At 39.8% G+C, this 25,309-nt stretch overlaps 1 protein-coding gene across 2 annotated transcripts in view; it reads right to left on the reverse strand.

Annotated features, from left to right (window-relative positions):
- The window catches only part of LOC126262433 (NBAS subunit of NRZ tethering complex-like), a 412,445-nt gene that overhangs the window by 361,148 nt on the left and 25,988 nt on the right, over positions 1–25,309 (reverse strand). For both annotated transcript variants that reach the window (XM_049959075.1, XM_049959074.1), the window contains exons 3-8: positions 23,544–23,677; positions 18,726–18,859; positions 9,828–9,907; positions 7,081–7,282; positions 3,963–4,118; positions 1,074–1,171 (exon numbers count right to left, since the gene is read on the reverse strand). In XM_049959075.1, the coding sequence (XP_049815032.1) occupies positions 1,074–1,171; positions 3,963–4,118; positions 7,081–7,282; positions 9,828–9,907; positions 18,726–18,859; positions 23,544–23,677 (804 nt within the window). The remainder of the gene's footprint in view (positions 1–1,073; positions 1,172–3,962; positions 4,119–7,080; positions 7,283–9,827; positions 9,908–18,725; positions 18,860–23,543; positions 23,678–25,309) is intronic.

Raw genomic sequence — 25,309 nt, forward strand, 5'->3', positions numbered from 1 at the left:
AAACAAAATGCCAGTACTCATAAGAATGGAAGTTATTATTATACATTAAAAACCATTTTAAAACACACAAACTTGCCTCAGCAACCCTCATTGATCTCACTAACAGCCCCCTACATGCCACAGAACTAAGTCTACAAGGGCCCAAAGGAGCCAACAGCAGCACTGTGCCATGACTATGACTCTGAACATTTCTTAGTCACTGTCTTATTGCACCTTCACAAATAGGGAATTATCATCATTTCTGAAATACATATACAAATTCTAATCACTCAGACATGGCAGAAAACAACAGAATTAACTCTTTAATTGAAGAAAAGCAACTAGATAAACCAATCTCTTTATCACTACTGAGCAAGAGGATATTTGCTAGCTGACTGATCGCTAATTCATTCTCAACCTAAAATCTTACTTGAAGGTAGTAACAGAAGGATCTGTGTGCAAGTCTCTCCACAGTTACCATTGCCTTTTTGAAACTGGAGGTGGAACATGTGTTTCAAATAGCTCTTTAGCTGTCTTCATGACAGTGCTCAGAGACCACCCTGTTCCTCCCAACAAGTTCTACGACAGCACTTCTAACTCAAACTGTGTCTTCTGCGTGGCCATTCACTACCAAGACAGCATTAAATATTTCAACCTGACATGCAAGATCACATGGACAATCAGTGGCACACTTATATTTAATGTAACAACATGAAATATATACAAACAGAACCATATTTTACACTACATTACTTGCAGTAAATAGCTTTTGCTATTGCGAACATTGTCCAAATAAGAACAGTGCCCACTTAAGTCTTCTGCCTGGGTGAGATTCATTTTACTATCTGAAGTATTTGTTTCACAGATTATTTAGTAGTTATGCAGTTGCCCACTAACATGAAACTAGACTTCCTCAGTTTTACATAATTCTCACTTTCTAACTTGGCACTTGGCTAAATAAACATTTCAGCTAATTGAAGCTTTCACAAAGAAAAGAGACTGGTTTTTCACTGTAAGTAATCTATTCCACAGAACACTAAGAAATAATATTACACTTCTCACAAGTAATTTAACAGTTATGTTTCCACTCTTACCTTATACCTGGTAGATGCCACACAGAAATGGCACCATCTGAATGAAGGCATACCAGCAATTTTCCTTTTGGAGACACTTGCATTCTAAAAATTGTACTCTGAAAGGCAAAAAATAAAACATAGCTAAAAGATAAGCAACACACAACTTCTACTGTTTTAAGCAGTGTTACATGGAAGTGTGACATACTGCAGAGTCACATCAAATGTTATGAAATTTTCATGACATAAGCACAAAGGACATGGCAAACAAAATGGCTAGGGACTATTCAACAGATTCATTCTATGTAACAACTTTTACATGAATCTCAAACACTGTGACACACCTACATGCCCTCCAAAATACATTTCAGTATTTCATCACTGAAACATTAAATGTTTCATTCTTTCACTCCCACTACCCCCCCCCCCCCCCCCAGCTCACTCAGCAGACCTTGTCTGTGTTAAGGAGTGTGTAAGAGGGGTGGGGGGGCGTCACTGTAAGGAAGTCTGGGATCCGATTGGCAAATCTGCCATAAATTTACGGCTAGATGGAAGAGAATTTCAATTTGTACATTAACTGTAGCAAGCAGAAATATCCAGCCTTTACACTGGACACTCTGGCAAAGCACTGGTATATTCCTTCTGTTAAATTATGCGTGTCTGAAGCAATATACATACAGATTACTTCACATGGATTTGAGGTGAGTGAGTTGAGAGGGGAAAAAATTATGAGCATGGAAGAGACTGATTTTACACAAGGTTTGCCTTGAAAGTAAAGTCACCTGTTCTATTCTCATGCTCCTATTAGTCGGAGCATGGTCTGCACACTCCGGATAGTTGATAGGGACCATTAGCTTCCAACTGTGAATAACCCCAGTTGCCTAAGCTCCCAGAAAGTTAGGGTGTGAAACTGGGTGAACCTCCATTTGGTGATCCAGTGCAGTGTTCACTTGAACAACAGGTCTCAGCCAAATTCTGCATGAAACTCAGGAAATTCATTGCCAAAATATTTCCAGTGCTTGATTATGCATTTGGGAATGAATACCTATCAAAACAACAGACATTTCAGTGGCGTAAGGCTTTTTGGAAATCTGGGATAATATCGACAATGGAACTCACTCTGGACACCCATTACGTGAAGACAGCTGACTCGAGTATGAACTTTTGAACATAAACTGTAGAATGAGTGTTTGCAGACAAACTCCGGGTATACCCAAAACCACTGTCCATGAGATTGTAACTGAACAACTGCAGATGAATGATGGCAAATAAGTTTCGAAAACTGTGAGGGTGTGCTGTGCTGAAAAGTAATGCCTCCAAATATTTTTATTCTGTTCTCAGTACCAGTTAAATATTACACATAACGCATATTAATCTGTCAACTTTCCTGCTTCACTGACTCGAGCTGCAGCCCTCTGCTGCTAGGGGACTCCAAATTGTAGCGTGTAACTTGTCTGTGCATGAGAAACAGTGTGCTGTAATAGAGTTTTGAATTTGACAAGTTCGTCCTCGCGTGAAGCACCCTCTCCTTCAGCATGTCAGTTTTAGACCACACACAAGCACTGCAGCATCTGCAACTATCTGATGCCTTGTGTACACTGTCATCAATCATTTTCCACACAGTCTCAACTTTGCTCCATCTGATTTTCACCTGTTTACAAAACTTAAAGTGACTAAGCAGTGCAAGCAGGAGTGAGACTGTGCCTCCATCAATTAAGTCAAACATTCTACAGTGACAGTATCAACAAATGGGTCTCTCATTCAGAGACACACATTTGTCAAGTCAACAGTGCAACTACATTCAGAAATAAATATGTAAACATCAAGAATAAAGATGTAGAATTTTTTAACATCTTGAGCATGGCTGGAGACAGCAACTGTAGAATTCAGTCTTTGTAGGGAAAAGGTGAAAAATAGCCACATCAGTCACAGTAGACAAGTTTATTAAAAATCCCTTGACCTAGGTTTTGATGTCTTTCAAAAGTCTTCATCAGAAGGATCTATGATTAACACTGGTTACATAATGTTGCAGAGGTACACTAAATGTGTAGCCTTAACATGCAATACACCTCCATAACAATAAAACAACAAATTATTATGGAGGTGAATTTTATCTTGATTTGTACCTTACAGCAACATATTCAATATATTTCTGCAACATTAAGTAACCAATATTAATCATTGATCTTTCTGAAGAAGACATTTAAAGATGAAGAAACCTAGGTCAATACAGTCATTGCTCCTCCTGAAGGAGAAGTCTTTAAAGATGCAGAAACCCGGGTCAAGGGGTTTTTAATAAATCTGACTATTGGAACTGATATGGCTGTTTTTCACCTCTTCCTCATGAAGATGCAGACACTAACAAAGTTTGTTTTATTTAAAAAGTTTTAAGAGTTTTCACATAAAAAATTGGATGCATTACTTTTCAGCATGCACTCACAGTTCTTAAAGGCTGTTAAACTTAAACATCTGCATATAATCTAAAGCAGCTTTTAACACATGATACTCAAACACGTTTTTCTGTGATCTTCAGTCCAAAGACAGTTCGATACAGCTCTCCATGCTAGTTTATGATTTGACAATTTCTTCATCTCTGTAATTACAGATATCCATTTGCCCCTGCTTGCCTTGGTCTTTCTCCACCTTCTGTACTCCCCCTCTCATCCCAGCCCTTTTTTCCATACCAAATTAAGAATTCCTTGATGCCTCTGGACGTCACTTATCACAATCTATCCCTCTTTTTAGTCCATTGTGCCATGAAGTTCTATGCTCCTCATCTGAATTCAGAACTCTTCATTAGTCGTATGCTGTACCTACATAATTTGCAACATTTTTCATAACTAAGTTTTATTTTATATTATTCTGTTCATGAAAATGGCCATTTTAGAGTGGATTGTAACAGACTCTCACATGTTCTGCTTTCTTCTTCACCACAGGAACCCAACTCCAGAAACTACGCTGGGCATTCCATATAGCCTCCTCTTCTTCATTTGAAAGTGTTAACTGGTAGTATGGATGGTCATTCAAAAGTCTCCATCCTGAAAGACCAGCACTGCTTCCTCGATCCTGTAAAAAGTGAAAGTGATTATATTAACAACATGCCACCTGTGGTAGTTACGGACAGTTCTGTATTTCTACCTATACTCCCAACACCACTCACAAAGCACAGATATGTAGCTTTTCATTTCATAGTGCATCACCAAACATAATTTCCATTATCTGAATCTGCCTTTCAAACTGAACAACAGACAATCAAACTTATCACTTTCAGTAAGTGTGTTAAGATCACATCACTTCTGTACACTAGTCAATATGTATCGGACTACAGTTACAAAAACTAGTGCCCTACTCAAAAGATGGCAAAATATCAGATTGCTTTGCAAAAAGAAAATGCCTTGCAACCTGCGTTTTACAACAACAACATAGTTCAGTTGTTATTTGACAGTAAAGATACAATGAAACCATTAGCACAGAGTGGTGCATATTCAATCACCACAAGCACAATGGAAAGGTATACAAGGTCTATTAAGAAAAAAACTCTGGAACATTCATAATTTCACACCAATGGTGTGTTGGAACAAAATGTGGTTGGCAACCCTGCACACGCCTGTGTTTAATGTGTAACTTCTGGAAGTTTCATTGTATGTCTGTTAGTTATTGTTCAGTGCTGTTTGAGTAGAACATTGAGTCACACAGTTTGCAAATTCTGAGATGGCATAGTGAAAGGAACAATGCGTTTGCATTAAATTTTGTTTGAAACTCAATAAAACCTTTACAGACACACCAAATGATGCAGAAATCCAATAGTGATGACTGCTTAAGCCGTACTTGGTGTTACGAATGGTTCACATGGTTTAAAAGTGGCCAGACAAAAGTTAAAGATGACCCTTATTCAGGACACCTATTGACATCTACCAACAAGGATCATGTCAGGAACGTCAACGAAATTGAGTGTGCCAATCAAAGGCAGACTGTCCAAGAGATTGCAGAAGAATGTATCGTTTCAGTTGGATCATGTCATGAAAACCTGTGAGAAGGAAACGGCCTGAAATGTGGAGAGACAATTCACGATTCTCACATCATGGTAGCACACCCGCAGATTCATTCCTGTTGATGTGTGACTATTGAAAGAAAAACTAAATCACTGTGCTGCCTCATCCTCCGTACTTTCCAGGCCTGACCCAAGTGGACTTTTTTCTATTTCCAGAGTTGAAAACTCCATTGAAAGAATGAAGATTTGCAACAATAGATGAGATAAAGGACAACTTGCGGTCAGCACTTCGCACAATCCAGCAAGAGGCATTCTAATACTGCTTTCAGAAGTAGAAACTGCATTACGAGCAGTGTATCAATTGTGGAGGAGACTATTTTGGAGGATACCATGCACAGTAAATAAAAGGTAAGTGTAGAATAATTTTGTGGACAAATTTTGGGAATTTTTTGAACAGACCTCATATGTTGATCAATCAGAGCTGTGGCAGTTAGGTATCCAAAAATGACAGACGATAGAGACAAGGAAACACACAACAATAACTATTAACAGTAATCACCATTACAATGCAGACTGTGAAGTTATACATACTGTTGCAAAAAGCAGAAAGAGGACAATAATGGAAATATTTTACTTAAATACAATAATGACAGTTTAATTTTAGGAAAAATTGACTTGTTGGGAGGTAATGATTAGGTTTATTGTACACTTAATACTTTGACAGTCACAAAAAAATGTTGTACACTATTAACTGGTATTGGTCACCACTTACAGTCATCACAACAATTGAAAGCAGCATCAGATTTTCACTAAGTAATGCTTCATCAGACAAATAAAATTCAATGTGGAATTTTAATAATCATGCAACCTGACATGATTCACGTAAGAAGAGTACTGCTGAACAAAAGAAAGCATGTAAAATGCTAGAAAAATCATAGAAGAACTAACAAATGATACTCCAAGTCTGTGGATTTGTAGTACAAGCCTTACCCTCGCCAACTACAGTATCATTGATCTTAAAAAACACAGAACGTACGAAGTTGAAAAAGAAGCACAAGGACGTTAAGTGAACTGATATGAAATCAAGCTGATTGCTAGAATTTGCCAGACATAAAATGAAAGTAATAGTCTGTTTATCCAGCAGAGCACTGGACAAACAACATACAGTGTTGAACTATTTATGTAAATATTCCAGAACATAGTACATGTTACAACATTCTCATTTGAGTGTTAACATCATTTAATAAATGGTTTGCAATAGCTACTACATTTTGTAGCACAAGCTGGAATAGGCATAATGTATATTATTAGTAATAAGAAATAGTTTCAATAAAAATCAGGACTATTTCCCACTCTCTAATATCAGTTACTGAAACGTATTCATTTTACATTGAGTTTTTGGGAACAAAGGGTTTGAAGATAGTGTGCTGCTGCTGTTGTTACCACTATTTCCACAACATCCAAAAATTTCTGTCATACTATATTTTCAGTCAAATTAACATATAAAAGAAAATCATACTATAGAGAATGTTCTAAATAGTTTTAACTGTTTTTTCTACAGAGCCACACTCTGATTCATGCATTTATTCCATCCCACCACTAATTTGAAGATGCAGCTGTCACTTATCTCAGTACCCCTATGGAAATGCATGTACATACGCGCATGCCCCCCCCCCCCACACACACACACACACACACCAGTGCGAATGAACGCGCATGCATGTGGGTGCCCGCACGCAAATGAACTTTATGGGCTCAACCACATTTTCTTTCTGCACAATTCTTCTTTAACTAGCACTCAAACAACCAGAATGTTTTCTCTTTCCAGCACCCCCTCACCCTCTCCCTCCCTACCTCACCTCCTCCACCTCCTCCTCCTCCATTTTCTTTTTTTATGATCAAATATGTAATAACAGATATGACCGATGCATTCACCAACTCAATAATCTTTATTGAACATTTTTCTCTTTAAAATACAATAATTCACGTTCATTCTCTGAATGTCCTTTTAACAAAATATGTCATTACATAGCTCACCGTAAGTCCATCATATAACTGAATTCCAGTTATGCCAGCCACAAAGAGCAAATTATGTGATGGGTGATAACTGACAGCAGTGACACCATTACAGTAATGGGATGCAAATGAAAATGTATGGTTTGCTTCAAACCCATCAGTTGGTGACACCAAATAATTGTTGAGATTTCCTTTGTAGTCAACAATGATGAATTCATATGCCCTGTAAAAGAAAAGAGGATTAATGCAAGCTTTTCAGGAAAATGAAGGCAAAATTCAGCTACTTCAGCTGTTGTAATTCTTACAGCGCATTTAGTTAGCTTCCTGATGAAATAGCTCAGAATTTGTTTTAACATGCTACCTGGCACAAGCATTATTTTTACTTTCTCCTCAACAAATGCTTTTTACTGTAGAAAAGACAGAATAGTATATTAGGTTGCTATCATAGATGTCTATCAGTCTAGGTTGTTAAATTATGACACAGAATTGCAGACCACTAGACAGAGTTCTTAGTGTCCCCTCATTCTCACTAAAAGTCTGTCCCTCATCCGAGGGGCTGAGTAGCCTGCCCTTGCTTTGTTATCTTCCCCAACCTAGCCTCCTCTCCTCCCTGAGCAAGGAACTAACATTCCTAAAGGTAAGGTAGCATTGAGTACTTTTACTTTCATAAATGTATTTCAGAAGTACTGAATATTTTGCTTCCTGGGGATTTTGTGCATGAACAGAGCTCTCGATTAAGCCCCATAAATGTTCGATGGAATTCAGGTTGGGTGATCTGTGTAGTAAAATCATTTGCTCAACTGTTCAGAAGTTTCTTCAAACCAGTCGCGAACAATTGTGGCCTGGTGACATGGCACATTGTTGTCCATGAAAATTCCATCAGTGTTTGGGAACAAGAAGCCCATGAATGGCTGAAAATGGTCTCCAAGTAGCTGAATAGAACAATTGCCAGTTAATGATCAGTTCAATTGGACCAGAGGAGTCAGTCCATTCCATGTAAACATAGACCACACCATTATGGAGGCACCACCAGCTTGCGCATTGTCTTGATAACAACTTGGGTCGATGGCTTTGTGGGGTCTGTGTCACAGCCAAACCCTGCACAGTCAAATGCAAACACTCATTATCCGTGATGAGAGATAATGTCTGAAATTTGGCATTCTCTGCATGCTCTTGACACTGTGGATCTTGGAATATTTAATTCCCTTACAATTTCTAATATGATATCCTCGGCATGGTCTTGACACTGTGGATCTTGGAATATTTAATTCCTGAACAATTTCCAATATGGAATGTTCCATGCATCTAGCTCCAACTACCATCCCGCATTCAAAGTCTGCTAACTCCCATTGTGCGGCCACAATCACTCAAACTTTTCACATGAATCACCTGATCACAAATAACAGCTCTGCCCTTGCATGTCCCTTTTATACCTTGTGCAAGTGATACTACTGCCATTTGTACATGTGCGTATCATTATCCATGACTTTCGTCATCTCAGTGTAGTTCAACACAAGGTGAAAAAGGAATTATGTTTTTCTCAAAATGAGTCACATTACAATTTGAAAAATCATGTACAAAAGACAGAGATGCTGAACAATTACATACTACACTGTAATAAAAATAATCATCAACATGCATTAACGGTCCACCAGGTTGCTGGCTGCTCCGAGTGATGGATGCCTGGAGTAGTTTGTTGATCTGGATAGCAAATATCTCACATGAATTGGCAGCTGCAGATTGTTGCAGATTTTCTTATACTCCTTCAGAAGGGTATTCTTTCTTCTCAAGTTAGGTGAGGATATGCAGCTTAGGGAAGGTTGTAATGGACTTGATTCTACCAATAACAATCCACACTGTTTGATTTAGCTGGATACCTCATAAGATGATAATGGTTTATATCAATTACATATTGAACTAGTGTTTACACTAAGTCAAATCAAAATTTGGTCATATCAACCATCATACAATTATCCTGGCACAGTTGGAATTCCATCATGTGTTGTGTCATAAGGCTCACCATATTCACAATAGGTTAAATGCCCCACCAGAATTTTCTTCCATCTCTGTTCTGAAACACATATGTAATACATTTCCATATGTGTATATGGCGATTTTCACGTCCATTCGTTCTCATATAATGTTGTTTCCATGTGCACACTTCACCTTTCTTCAATGGAGGGCAGAGTGCATGTAGATCCAGCCCAGACATGGGTAGGCTTCTTGTTAAATGTCTTTCTTACAATGAGGTAAAAATGTCTTACAAGGGTTTGCCATGCAGAGATTCTGCCACAGATAGCCAAAAACTATGATGCACACCAATATTCACTATTATGCACATGAAGAATAGGCATGCTAACTAACTAAACAAGCCCAACTAGAATCTCCTTTTGTTGGTAGCAGTGGAAGAGTGCTATCTTCAAATACACTCCACAGGACTTTTACTCCTCTATATACGGTCTCTCTCATACTTGCTGAGATAATTCTTTTTTTCCTTCCTTCTGTCTATTTCTTCCAGCTAGAATTTTAAGTTTCCAAACCTTAAGACGAGTGTTTAAAAGTATTTCTGCCCGATGGGCTCACATCATCACAGGAGGCAGCACAACAAGATTTCATTTCTTAAGTTCATACACATTTTCTTCATAGACGACATCACAAATAGGTTGTAATACCACTATCCACAATCCTGTTAACTGATGCCCCCAAACAGAAACCAAAAAGAAGTATGTCACTACAACGTTTTCTTGGTGCAGCCTTCCAGTACTTACCACTTTTTGCTTTTTATTCTTGGTTTTAAGAATAACATATTAGTCAGTGGATGGATGGTCTTCTCTTTCTCCAGAAATTCCTGGAATAAAATAAGAAAAAGTGGTCAAAATCACATTATAAAAATAAAATACATGTTATCTTTTTTGTTTTTGAGGTCTCTTCTGCAATTGCAGATTTTACAAAAAATGCAGGGATTATGTGGTATTTTGTTTGTGAAAGTCCTAAATATGGTGCAGAAAGTTCTACTAAAACATACAAAATTTAGGAATAAAGGTAATATCACCAGATAATTAAGGCATAGAGCCATCAACAGGCACACAAACAAGTCTTTTCTTCAGCTAGAGGCAACACACACACACACACACACACACACACACACACACACGCACACGCACACACACACAAAGTACAGCTACATTGTGACACCTGAACCCTCAATGCCAGAGTTTGGCGGGTAAACTAGGATGTGTGATCATGTTGAATGGAGTGAGGTACGAGAAAGAAGAGATGAGGAGTGGAAGGGAGGGTTGGAGAAGGGTAACTGATGTCTCAGATCGAAGCAGTAGGTGGATGAGATAGGAATGGCGCAGTGAGAAGCAGTAGGTTCATGGGACAGGAATGGGACACACAGGTATGCACAGAATTGGTGAGTTCAAGCAGTGTGTGGTGGTGGTGGTGGTGGTGGTGGTGGTGGTGGTGGTGGTGGTGAATAGGGAGGGGGTGACGTAACAGACGAACACTTTAAAGAAGAGCATGTGGATGCAAGGGGTTAGTGGCGATTGAGGCCAGTAGCGTTACAGGAATGAAGTATGTGTTGCAAGTGTAACTTCAGTCTATGTTGTTCAGAAAAGCTAGTGCTGGGGAGAAGGATCCAGATGGTACATTTTTCAAATCATCCACTGAAATTGAGCATGTCATGCTCGGCGGTATGTTCCGCAACTGGGTGTCCAAGTCTGCTCTTGGTCACAGTTTGCAGTAGTCATTCATTTATGTGGACAGTTGGTGGTGGTCGTCACATAAACTCCTGTGCAGAAATCGCAGCATGGTTGCTTTCGCATGTGATCCAATCTCTGATGGCACAGGATAAGCCTACAATAGGACCGGTATAAGATGTGCTGGGAGGGTAAGCTGGGCAGGTCTTGGACCTGGGTCTTCCACAGCAATATGACCCAGGTGGCAGGGTCTTGGGAGTGGATTTGGCATAGTGATTTACCAGAATATTGTGTAGTTTGGGTGGGCAGTAGAATGCCACTTTAGGAAGGAAGAGAAGGATTGTGGGATGTTCTTCATTTCCAGACACAATGATAGACAGTTGAATGATGCAAACAACCACAAATAGTTTTTAAAATGTTTTATTTCAGTGCCATAACCAGTTTTGGGCTACCATGCCCATCTTCAGATGGCTAATATTTCCTGTTATATAGCTGTTTTGATCAGCAGCATGTCATCTGCTCCTGTACTGCACAAGAATATTTGAATATTTAGTAACACTTTATAGGTGTTTCATTAAAAAAACATGCTAAAGTGCTTGCATTTATTTAGATTTAATGTGAAATAGTTGTACTCACTCACAAAAGTTCCAGTAGATGGTGATTTGTTTTGTTGTGGTCCATATGGTTTTCCAGATCGATTGCTGTATTTATGGACTATAAGACGCTAAGGACTATAAGACCCACCTTAATTTTCAAAGCTTTTTTTTTTAAATAATATTTTTACCATTTTTATTATCATCATCATCATCATCATCATCATCGGCATTATTGTCCTCTTCATATATATGTGATAGCCTTCACTTTCATCGAGAGCATTACTTACACCATACTTCTTGAAAGATTTCACAGTAATGTCTTTTCTCACTGTAGACCACAACTGTTTCATCCACTGACACAACTGTTTGATTGTAAGTAATTTTAAAGCTCCATTCGGCATGGATTCATGTTGGGTTTCATTCATCATCTGCTTGTTCCATTCCTCTACTATATACACTTTAAATGGTTTATTTATTGAGACATCAAGAGGTTGCAATTGTGAAGTAAGTCCTCCTGGTATAACAGCAAGCTCCATATTTACAGCTGAATTTCTCTCACATAATTTTTCAAATGACTACTAAACTGATCTAGCACTAGAAGAGAACTCTTCTTCAATAGAGTATCTTTCCCTCTCTCCCACACTCTGTTAATCCATAATTGCATACCACCCTCATCCACCCAACCCTTGCCATGTACATGAACAATAACACCTGGCATTATTTCAGAAGGTTTTGGCATTGTTTTGTGCTTGAAAATAATCACTGGATTAAGTTTAGTACTGTCAGAACAGCACGAAAGGACAACAGTGTAGTAAATTTTTTCATGTCCACTTGTTTTTATACTTACAGTTTTAGCACCTTTCGTGACAACAGTTCTGTTACTTGGCATAGCAAATGTCAGAGGAGTTTCGTCCATATCTTCTATTTGGCAGTTTTCTTTTGACCTTGAATAATAACGTGATGGAAAGATAATATTTTTTCTTCATACTCTTGTGACAGTTTCTGAGATATTTTGGTTCTGGATCGGATGCTACGTCTATGACACCTGTAGCACCAACCAACCCCACCCTTAATGTCTCTTAAGTTCCACTGTAACACTAGCTTATGAGTGCGTATTTCAATCATTTGTGTTTAATTACAATGCCATTTTGATGGTGTCCGTGAATCCATTTCAATATGTCATCTAGTTTTATCCACTTTGTATTCAGTCCTCTATTTGCATATTTAGTCTTCCTTTTTTTTCAATTCTTCTTTACTAGCCTGTCAAATGCAAATGGGTTTTTTTCTGTTGATGGAGGGCTGATATGCCGCTCTTTTTCCATAGCTTACAACACATGAATGGAATACCTTTTATTTTTTTCCCCATTATGAAACTAGCTACTAACGAAAATATTGAACTGTTACCCATAACATAAATCACTTCAGTTCAAGTTCACTGGCACTGTAGACTGCAGTTACTCATCAAAGGTTAGACAGTGTTCTGGGTGTGTGACGGTGGGCTGGGAGGGACACAGTGTCAGCAAGCTTATGAATCCCCACAACTCATGTTTGCCACATCGGTGCACTGCTGCTGCCAGTTGAATCTCATGTTGCCAGATATTGATAGAGATAAGTTTCCTGCGGCATTGATTATATGGCCATTTTTAAGATACATCTGAATGTTGGAGGCAATTTTTCAAAGAAAAAAGTGCATACAATGTGTACATTGCTGAGGTGCAAACAGCACACATATCTTAAATAAATTATTGATGCACACTTCATAATACTCTTAAAGTCAGTGTTCAGCATGACACAACTTGTAAACTGGCACTAAATACTCTAACATTCTTCTGCAGTGCAGCAGAAGATGACATGCTGTTGATCAAAACATCTATGTAACTGAAAATATTGGCCATCTGAAGATGGGCATGGTAATCCAACTCCAGTTGTGGCACTAAAACAAAACATTTTAAAAATTATTCGTGATTGGTTGCATCATTCACCATCTATCATTAATGACTGTGGAATTCACAAGATCCAACATGAAAAAATAACGATGATAGTCAAAGACCTGCAGAAGGACATGATTTACTTGTTCCAGCCCAGGATGATATTGCACGTTGAGGGGGTTCCTGCTTTGCAGATGGCTCTTTGGGTGGTGAGAAGATTAGTAAGTGTGTGAGGATACAGCATGGGAAATCTGTTTGTGGACTACATTTGGAGGGGATAGAGGCTGTCTGTGAAAATCTACATCTACATGGCTACTCTGGAAATAGCATTGAAGTGACTGGCAGAGGGTTCATCAAATCACCTTCACACTAATTCCTCTATTATTCCACTCTCTAACAGTTTGTGGAAAAAATGAACAGCTGTATCCTTCTGTGCCAGCTCTCATTTCCCTTATTTTATTATGGTGATCATTTCTCCCTATGTAGGTCAGCATCAACATAATATTTTCGCAGGTGGAGGAGAAAGTTGGTGATTCAAATTTTGTGAGAATATCCAACTGCAATAAAAATGCCTTTGTCTTACTGATCTCTGCCCCAAATCCTGTATCACGTCTGTGACACTCTCATCCATATTTCTTGATGATACAAAATGTGCACCCTTCTTTGAACTTTTGTGATGTACTCCATTAAACCTACCTAGTAAGAACCCCACACCACACAGCTGTACTCCAAAGCAGGATGGACAAGCATAGTGTAAGGCAGTCTCTCTAGTAGATCTGTTGCACCTCCTAGGTTTTCTGCCAGTGAAATGCAGTCTTTGGGTCCCCTTCCCCACAACATTTTCTATGTATTCTTTCCAATTTAAGTTGTCTGTAATCATAATTTCTAGGTTGGTGAGGCTTTCAGCATACTGGGCTTGGGAATTTTTGTGACTGTTTATGTGCCATTCGTGGGGGGTCAAACTATTCGGGAGCGACAAAAACTTGTTTGCAAGACCTGTATGGTTCACATACCCATCACATCCTTGGGTTGACATAGGCTTATCCTAACTTATCAGAGGCAGGGCCACCTGTGAAAGCACAATGTTGTATACTAGCACTGCTGCAATTCCTGTACAGCATTTTATGTGGCTATTACCTGCATCCAGCTATCCATCTGAACAATTGGCAACCACCAGGCTGTGGACAAAGGCAGACATCACAACACACTGCTGAGCACAACACACTGCTGAGCACAACACACTGCTGAGCACAACACACTTGATTTCAGTGGCTGATTCACAACCTGTACCTCCCGGATCCTTCCTCCCTCTCCTCTCCTCTCCTCTCCTCCTCCCCCTTCCCCCCCCCCCCTCTTCCACAGCAGATCCTTCTCTCCAGCATCAATTTTTCTCACAGCATACATGGGATGTATCTTTGCAACACATCCTTTATTCCCACAATCCTCCTGGTGTCAGTCTCCACTAACCCCTGAATTCATCCCCCACCCCACCCCCCGGTCTCCTGTTCTTGCTCTGCCCCACCCGCCCCTGCCCCATTCCATTCCCTCAGATCAGTGTCATGTCATCACACAGTGCATGAGCTCACCACTTCTGATGGCCGCATGTTGCATTCCTAATTTATGCACCTGCTAACTCCCCCCCCCCCCCCCCTGTGTTCCTATCTTGTACACCTCCTGCCTGCCTCAGAGCCATCAGGCGCACTTCCCCAACTGTTCCTCCCAGTCCTTGCCTCTTTTCTTCCCTTAACTACTCCCCCAACACAATGTCGTAACACAGTCTACTTGCCAAACTGCAATCCTGGCATTGTGTATTCAGCTGATACAATGTAACTGTACAGAGGTAGGTAGGTGAGAAAAAGAGAGAGAGAGAGAGAGAGAGAGAGAGAGAGAGAGAGAGAGAGAGAGAGAGAGAGGGGGGGGGGGGGCAGGAGAGTTGCATACACATGCATGTACACTGTGCACTAAAACATACAAACAAGAAAATACTGTGGTTGGTGCAGTGTGCTGAAAAACAGACAGCTGTGTATAGCTGGGAACAAGGTAAGAAATAAAAAAAACCTGCATACTGTATAGTAAATTTAAACGAGAGATTGTAAAAATTAATTTAAAAGAAGAGAACTGATTGTCATCTCATTATATCAACACGTGAACAATACTATAACTGTTATAGTGTGCACTGATGATGTTTCTAAATACAGAAAAATGAATTTGGCCTAAACAGAACCTTATACAGTCACAAAAGATGGCATAAACACATACTACTTATAAAATAATATATCAGCATCAGAGAAAAATCAATGATACATTTAACTCTGGAGTGGAGTCTTTGTCACAATGCATCTTCAATCGAATAAATCTGAATGAAGGGTTGATGCTACTCTAATCTGTAACTTTTCACAGTCGAACTGTCAAGTACCCCATATGACCTCAATCAGCACTTGTCTGTTCAGTCAAATCAAATCCCTTCACTGCCAAATGAGACTTCAAATGTTGGGCCCATTCACTTCAGCTCAATTTTCAGCTTTTGATTTATAACAACAAATAAAAAAAACTTTTTGTAGTACTTCACGTCCAAATTTTAATAAATACAAGAACAAAAAACTCATCACCTTTAGTTTTGGCTGTTATACATACTACTTTAACAATGAAGTGACAACTGGATTAACCATAACTCACTTTTAGTTAAAACACACACACACACACACACACACACACACACACACACACACAGTTTTATTCTAATCATGTTGATGTCTGTAATGAGAAACCCACTGAAAAGTAAACAATTCAGCAAACTTCTCTGTAGTCACACTGAAAGTTCAGTTTCATTATGAAAACTGTCGTAGTTAAAGTAACTGGACAGGCAAGGCATAAAACCCATCTTACAACTGGTGAAGGTGCTCTGCCCAGTTAAGATCAGACTTGGTACCGATTTCCATAGATTTTACAAACTCCATTATCAGTGCACACACAACTACATCACTCCATACAATTTCCAAACACTGTATAAAATAAACATAAAAGAATATTATGATAAGGAAAGTTGCCATTTACAAATATCAGAGATGCTAAGTCACCGATAGGCACAACAAAAATATTTTAACACTTAAAGCTTTCTGCCAATGGCTTTTGTGAACAATACACAAACGCACACACACACACACACACACACACACACACACACACACACACACAGCAAATGCCACTCCCACATGACTACAGTCCCAGGCAACTGAAACCATACTGCGAGCAGCAGCACCAGTGCATGATGGGAGTGGCGAATGGGTGGTGGAGAGGAGGAGGCTGGGGCGGGGAGGGGGGGAGAGAGAGTATGATGAGAATGGCGGACAGTGAAGTGCTGCAGGTTGGGCGGTGGGCAGGGGAGAGGTGGGGAGGGGTAGCAGGGTGGGGGGTGGGGTGAAGGTAGTGAAAAGGGGAGAAAGAGAGAAATAAATTTAAAAAATGACTGGGTGTGGTGGTGGAATGACGGCTGTGTAGTGCTGGAATGGGAGTTGGGAAGGGGCTGGATGGGTGAGGACAGCGACTAATGAAGGTTGGGGCCCGGAGGGTTACGGGAACATAGGATGTACTGCAGGGAGAGTTCCCACCTGCGCAACTCAGAAAAGCTGGTGTTTGTGGCAAGGATCCATATCGCACAGGCTGTGAGGCAGTCATTGAAATGAAGGATATCATGTTTAGCAACATGTTCAGCAACAGGGTGGTCCACTCGTTTCCTGGTCACAGTTTGTCAGTGGCCATTCATGCGAACAGACAGCTTGTTGGTTGTCATGCCCACATAGAATGCAGCACAGAGGTTGCAGCTTAGCTTGTAACCACAAGACTGGTTTCACAGGTAGCCCTGCCTTTGACGGGATAGATGATATTTGTGACCAGACTGGAAAAGGTGCTGATGGGAGGATGTATGGGACAGGTCTTGCATCTAGGTCTGTTACAGGGGTATGAGCCATGAGGTAAGGGATTGGGAGCAAGGGTTGTGTAAGGATGAACTAGTATATTGTGTAGGTTCAGTGGACGGTAGAAAGCCGCTGTGGGAGGGGTGGGAAGGATAGTGGGCAGGACATTTCTCATTTCATGGCATGATGAGAGGTAATCGAAACCCTGGCAGAGAACGTAATTCAGTGGCTTCAGTCCTAGGTGGTACTGAGTTACGAGGGGAATGCTCCTCTGTGGCCGGACAGTGGCGCTTTGGGACGTGGTGGGAGACTGGAAAGATAAGGCACGGGAGATTTGTTTTTGTACAAGGTTGGGAGGATAATTACGGCCAGTGAAGGCTTCAGTGAGACCTCCAGTATATTCCAAGAGGGACTGCCAGTCACTGCATATGCGACAACAATGGGTGGCTAGGCTTTACGGAAGGGGCTTCTTGGTATGGAATGGGTGGCAGCTGTCGAAGTGGAGGTACTGCTGGTTGTTAGTAGGTTTGATATGGATGGAGGTACTGATGTAGCCATCTTTGAGGTGGAGGTCAACATTTGGGAAGATGGCTTGTTGGGTTGATTAGGACCAAGTGTAGCAGATGGGGGAGAAGTTGTTCAGGTTCTGGAGGAATGTGGATAGGGTGTCCTCATGTTTGATTTGTGTGATGGAGGTCATGGTGGAGAGCACAACTTTTTATTCTGAACTGATATGTGAATGATACCAAAAGTATTTTATACTAGAATATTATCACAAGACACTTTGTTCTCACAGTACATTGACTTCCTTGCAAACATACCACGCCACATTTCTAAATATGGTGAAAGTACAACTACAAATCACACAAATAAATAATAACAATGCAATTCAAGAAAAACAAAAAATAGCTGATTTGTTCATTTGTTCTTATGTGTTTACATGCCTCATATAGAACTATCACTCTAGATACCACAACAAAATTGGGAAATTTGGAGTGAGGGTCAATAACAACATTACAAATAAGGACAGTAAACAATAAGATGTACAGAAGAGTTTTTTATAATAAATGTGTTTGCCACTGTGATTAAGACACCAGACTCATATTTGGAAGAAAGAAGTTCCAAATGCTTATTAAGATTTTAGTTGCTTCCACTTCACTTAATATAAATGTAACATTAATTACTTCACGACCCAATCTGTCCAGCTGAGGTACAGCTTCACCATCCATGGGCATAATATCACTAGACAATAAATATAAAAAAAGCTGTAGAGATTAAAGAATTAAATTCCTTTACTCCTTGTGTTTGTGCAACATGTTATGCAAATGAGTTAGCTTAGCTTTCCCACCCGCCAAGTTTTAAAGTTACAAAATTTCTGTACATGCATCAGTAAAGAAACTCAAATTTTTGCATGTATATATATGTGTGTATGTGTGTCTGGGTGTAGGTGTATGCGCCGCATGCATGTACATGGTCATACATGGAAATTACACTGTTTATTCATAGAAATTCACAAAGTCTTCATACTGGTTTTATGCAGAACATGTTGCTTCCTAACAAGTTGTAGAAAGCAACATCGCCACTACTGTACGCTACTGCCAGCATGCTGCAGTCTGGACTCCACAACATTTTCCTCCATTGGGGCACTGGATCTCTGCACACTGTTAAAAGAATAGAGAACGAATCATTTTAATGAATATTGAAAGTAAGTCAAATTTTCAAAAGGTAAAGGGGTCATGTAAAGTGTCAGATAGAGAATTACAAGAGAAAATTTATGGTATATCATCTGCATACAGCTTTATTCATTCATGAGTTACATCACATTTCCCACATAACAATGACAGATAAAGGCAACAGGAATGTCTCAGCATGTTGCTCAGCACAGTGAAAGGCAGCTGTTATCCACATCACCCATTTCTCATGAACTTTAACACACACACGTACTGGAATGCGAGCACAAACAGCAACAACCTGTTGCTGAGGTGTGCAAGATTTCTGATCTTCACCGTAGCATACACATTTTTTTTTTTTTTTCATATGTCTCTGCAGTTACAGATCTAATGGACTTAAACCCAAGGAACATGGAAACCACTTATCCAACTCCAAAGAAACTTGGTCCCCAGGTATAAGTATGACCTAACAACCAGCTCATAATGAGATGGAGCACCACTGTGTTGAAAGACAGTTGGAAATATCCTTCTGCAGACAGCAGCTATGGTGCTATATCTTTATCTAAGAGCTGCAGATAATGGCTGCTGTTAACATACCATGAATGAAGAAGAGCCCTACAAAACAAGAACCCATATTCCTTACCAAAACATCACTTTCAATGTGCCAGATACCACCAATAGACCCATTCAATATAGTTGATATCTGACCAGTTTTCTGAGTCACTAAAGCCTCTAATGATGTCTCCAGAATTGAATGAGTAAAAATTAGGCAGAGAATTATGCCTTGGACCATAGGCTAATGCTCACAAAACAAATACTAGCAATAATCTGTGATTCTGTTCTTTTATCTATCTACATCTCAGTCTACAATCTGCAAAGCACCGTGAGGTGATTGGCAGAGGGTATGTCTCATTGTAACAGTTATTAGCTTTTCTTTCCATTCCCTTCACATATGGAGCATGGGAAGAATGATTGTTTGAATGCCTCTGTGTGCACAGTAGTTATTCTAATCTTACCCTCATGAGCCCTATGCAAACGATATTGTAGTATATTCCTAGAGTCATCATTTACAGATGGTTCTTGAAACTTTCTTAACAGACTTTCTCAGGATACCTTACGTCTGCCATAAAGAGTCTTCCAGTGCAGTTCCTTCAATATCTCTGTGACACACTCCTGTAGATCAAACAAACCTGTGAAAATTCATGCTGCTCTTCTCTGTATACATTCTTTATCCCCTACTAGTCCTATTTGGTACAGCTCCCACACACACCTGAGCAATATTCTAGAACTGGTCACACAAGTGATTTGTAAGCAGTCTCTTTTGTAGACTGATTGCACGTCTACAGTATTCTACCAATAAACCGAAGCCTACCATCTTCTTTATCCACAACTGAGTGCATGTGATCATTCCACTTCATATCTCTGTACAATGTTACACCCACGTATTTATACAAGTTGGCCGATTTCAACAGTGATTCATTGATATTAAGTCACAGAATAAGACTTTTTTTTTCATTTTGTGTGCACAATTTTACATTTCTGAACATCTGAAGCAAGTTGTCAATCTCTGCACCACTTTGAAATCTTATCAGGATCTGATTGACTATTCATGCAGCTTCTTTCAGACAGTACTTCTTCACAGATAACTGCATGATCTGTAAAAAGTCTGAGGTTACTATTAATATTGTCTACGAGGTCATTAATATACAACATGAAGAGCCAGGGTCCCAACACACTTGCTGCCATTTCCCTAAGGGATACAATGATTTGCCATATGTTTCAACTGCTGACGATTAATAGACCCTAACCTTTTATGTTTGTCTCCTCCTGACATCAGACAAAATGTGTTTCTATAAAACAGGTTCCGTTCACACAGAAGTTCACTTCAAGCATAATGAGTACATCATAGAGGAAATGATGTTTTTCACCCAGCTTGGGTATCACCCATTCTGCACACTGTACACAACAATCTATTTGTTCTTGGTGAGATGGCACAACAGTCATATTTTCACTGGTGTGTGGTCAGAATTCTCATTTTTGATGTATGGCTGACCCTAATTTGCTGCAAAATGCAGCAAGTACTACACTCTGGACTCTTACTGAACAATGGCAGAACAGTGGGTGATGCTGCTTCATCCATAGCAGTTTTTGATCATCCAGCTTCTGCTTTGTCTGCAACATATACAGTTTGGAATTTTGAAAGAATTTTCACCACCACACAGTGGGTAATGAGTGGTCTGTCTGGGTGGTGATGCTTAAAATTGATTGTGACAGCATGGGTACTAGTCTCTCCTAATAAGGACTATCTCAATGCATTCACCTTGTGTTAATGCCATCAGCTTTCATACAAAGAGTACTAGGAAAGTTGCAATACAATCAAACAATGGAAAATCCAGGATGGAACGTAACAATACCAGAGAAGGAAAGTTGCTACTCACCATATAGCAGAGATACTGAGTCGCAATAGGCACAATAAAAAAATTCACACACTCATAGACTTCGGCCATTAAGGCCTTTGTCAACAGTAGACACACACACACACACACACACACACACACACACACACACACACACACACACACACACACACACACGCACACACACAGAGAGAGAGAGAGAGAGAGAGAGATCTCCGAGACTGCAGACACGTGCGCAAGTTGCATTTGCGTGTGCGTGAGTGTATGTGTGTCTACTTTTGACAAAGGCCTCAATGGCCGAAAGCTATGAGTGTGTGAATCTCTCTATTGTGCCTATCGCGACTCAGCATCTCTGGTATATGGTGAGTAGCAACTTTCCTTCTCTGGTAAAGTAGCAATACAACTTTATTTAATTTTTTTTGAAGTAATTTCCGACACCCTGAATACACCTCTCCAGCTTCTGAAACCAACCCCTAAACCAGTTCTCCCAAGTTTCTGTAGGCGATTAAGGCACACTCATTGTCCCAAGCCCTCTTTTCAGCTTCATTTGCCTAAGTAGGAACAGTGCAAAGTCACAAGGAGCAAAGTCTCATCCTGTACCCCAAAAATATTTGGTGCAGCGAGTTGGACCGTCATTGTGATGGAGGAACCAAGTGTCCATTCCTGACTTTGGTCGCAGGATAGATGACTTTGGGTAGGAATTGCCTCATGTACCACTTAGCTGTTACTTCTTCTGTGTGTCCAGAACAACATGCTCCACGATTCCACTCAATTTGAACAAAGCAGCTATCATTTTCTTCTTTACTGATCAGGTTATTCTGACAGCTACAGGTGTGTCGTCATCTTCAAAGACACAAACTTTGTTTTGAGTCTTATTTGGCACATCATAATAGTACAGCCAAGTCTCGTCATCTGTCACGATTTTATTCACATACTGACATTGTTCCACAGAAAATTTCTCTAACAACTCCTGGCCCCAAGTGATACATCATGTCATCTGCTCTTCCATCACTCTATGCGGCACCCAGAGAACGAAGATTCGTTATTTGCAAATGGTCATGCAGAATCAAACAAATTGCTTGTGGATTTAACTCTTAAGTTATCCTCTATCTGCTTATAGGCCACTCGCCTGTCTTAGTCTCATATTTTCCTCACAGCATCAATTTTTTCCTCTGTAACTGATTACTGTGGCCTTGCTGTTCTGTCAGCAATCTCCAGAGCAGAATTTCCTCTTTGGATTTCTCTGTACCACCTGAATATTGTTGTACAATGTGGACACACATCACCAAGTGCAAAAGTCATTTCTTCATAGCATCGTCTATGTTTAAACCACGCAAAACTGCCTGAATCTCACTTCGTGACCACAGTGCTATAGCAAGTACTTCAGACTAACGCTTCTAGTGAACGACTGCACCCACAAACTTGGCACAGTGGCTACAACACAAGTATGAAGTATTCTCAGAACACAGCAACAATCAGCCTCGTGCTACTTATTGTTGCATTACACTACCCTTTGTATCACCTGTAAGGAAGGAAATTCAGTCTTAAATCAAGAATGAATAACTATCCTCAAATGAAAGCTCTATTGTTTATCCCTATTATTATCTGGCTGACAGATACATCACCCATCCCCTTTCCATTTGAAAATTATAAAAGGCATCAAAAATGACAGCTTCAAACATGGCGACCATATTGCTAACATAGCCTCATAGATTTTCCCATCTCCAGTCTCATACTGCTTGACTTTAAATTCCTGTTTATCCATCTGTTCTTGTATCACAAGGGTAGTTCTACACCTATAGATCACCCTGTATATATACTCTGGTACAGCTCCATCGTCATGACATTTATCTATCACCATTATTTGTCATGTTTGTGTTTATTTTAACTTTGTGACTACTGTGACAATATGCATTTAAGGTAGTTCTTACAACATTATCACATTCATATGTTAACCTATGATGCACTGCACATTTATATAATCTTGGGTAACCATCCAAATTCAGGGCATATAAGCACTTTACACACCACAAAGTTAAAAAATTTCCAAATATTGCTGTTTTACACAGAAGATGGGCACCCAGCTACAGATTCAGCTAATTTGTGAATAATCAAATATTTGCTTAACAGGAAACAACACAAATGCAAAGGTTGAAGAGTCAAAGAAACTGACAAAATGCAAATCTAACAAACCTTGAAGGAACATTATCAGATTATACCACAGAGCATCTAAAATCTGCCACTATGGATCAACTTACCTACAGCTTTGCCTACAACTGATGAGTATTCATCTCTACTGGCTCGTATTTCCAAAAGTGTATCTTGCAAAATGGCTACAACTTTTCCATCTTCTCCCACAGCAAACTTCCATGGTAGATGACTATTCAGTAATCTGTAAGGAATACACCTGCAACCTTAATTCACCGAGACTCAGACATTTTAACTGAAAGGAACTGGCCACATTAAAGCTGCTATCACTAGGCCAGTTATCAGCTGAATATCTTTGATAAATCTTATCATAATATTAAACAACTGAAAATCCAGAGTGAAACAACAACAAAATTATTTTAGGTGGATTGCTACTTACCACATAGATGAGGAGTTTAATGGCAGACAGGCACGTTTAAACTGTGCCTGTCTGCCACTTTTCTGATCCCCTATGTGGTGAGTAGCAATTTATCCTAATCTGTACTCTTGTAACCATAATGTTAGATTTCTTACAGTACTTAGGATGGATAGTTATCTAACAGGATTTTAAATTTACGCTAAATAGAGTTTGTCAATCAAGAGGGATAATTCTAATTGTGCTGTAGTGACTGGTTTCGTACTTTTTTGTTGACGCTATGCTTATTGTCCCCCCATGAACCATGGACCTTGCCGTCGGTGGGGAGGCTTGCGTGCCTCAGCGATACAGATGGCCGTACCGTAGGTGCAACCACAACAGAGGGGTATCTGTTGAGAGGCCAGACAAATATGTGGTTCCTAAAGAGGGGCAAGCAGCCTTTTCAGTAGTTGCAGGGGCAACAGTCTGGATGATTGACTGATCTGGCCTTGTAACATTAACCAAAACGGCCTTGCTGTGCTGGTACTGCGAACGGCTGAAAGCAAGGGGAAACTACAGCCGTAATTTTTCCCGAGGTCATGCAGCTTTACTGTATGATTAAATGATGATAGCGTCCTCTTGGGTAAAATATTCCGGAGGTAAAATAGTCCCCCATTTGGATCTCCGGGCGGGGACTACTCAAGGGGACGTCATTATCAGGAGAAAGAAAACTGGCATTCTACGAATCGGAGCGTGGAATGTCAGATCCCTTAATCGGGCAGGTAGGTTAGAAAATTTAAAATGGGAAATGGATAGGTTAAAGTTAGATATAGTGGGAATTAGTGAAGTTCGGTGGCAGGAGGAACAAGACTTTTGGTCAGGTGAATACAGGGTTATAAATACAAAATCAAATAGGGTAATGCAGGAGTAGGTTTAATAATGAATAAAAAAATAGGAGTGCGGGTTAGCTACTACAAACAGCATACTGAACGCATTATTGTGGCCAAGATAAACACGAAGCCCACACCTACTACAGTAGTACAAGTTTATATGCCAACTAGCTCTGCAGATGATGAAGAAATTGATGAAATGTATGACGAGATAAAAGAAATTATTCAGGTAGTGAAGGGAGACGAAAATTTAATAGTCATGGGTGACTGGAATTCGTCAGTAGGAAAAGGGAGAGAAGGAAACATAGTAGGTGAATATGGATTGGGGGGAAGAAATGAAAGAGGAAGCCGCCTTGTAGAATTTTGCACAGAGCATAACTTAATCATAGCTAACACTTGGTTCAAGAATCATAAAAGAAGGTTGTATACCTGGAAGAATCCCGGAGATACTAAATGGTATCAGATTATATAATGGTAAGACAGAGATTTAGGAACCAGGTTTTAAATTGTACGACATTTCCAGGGGCAGATGTGGATTCTGACCACAATCTATTGGTTATGAACTGCAGATTGAAACTGAAGAAACTGCAAA

The sequence above is a fragment of the Schistocerca nitens genome, chromosome 6 (genome assembly GCF_023898315.1).
Source record: "Schistocerca nitens isolate TAMUIC-IGC-003100 chromosome 6, iqSchNite1.1, whole genome shotgun sequence".
Lineage (NCBI taxonomy): Eukaryota > Metazoa > Arthropoda > Insecta > Orthoptera > Acrididae > Schistocerca > Schistocerca nitens.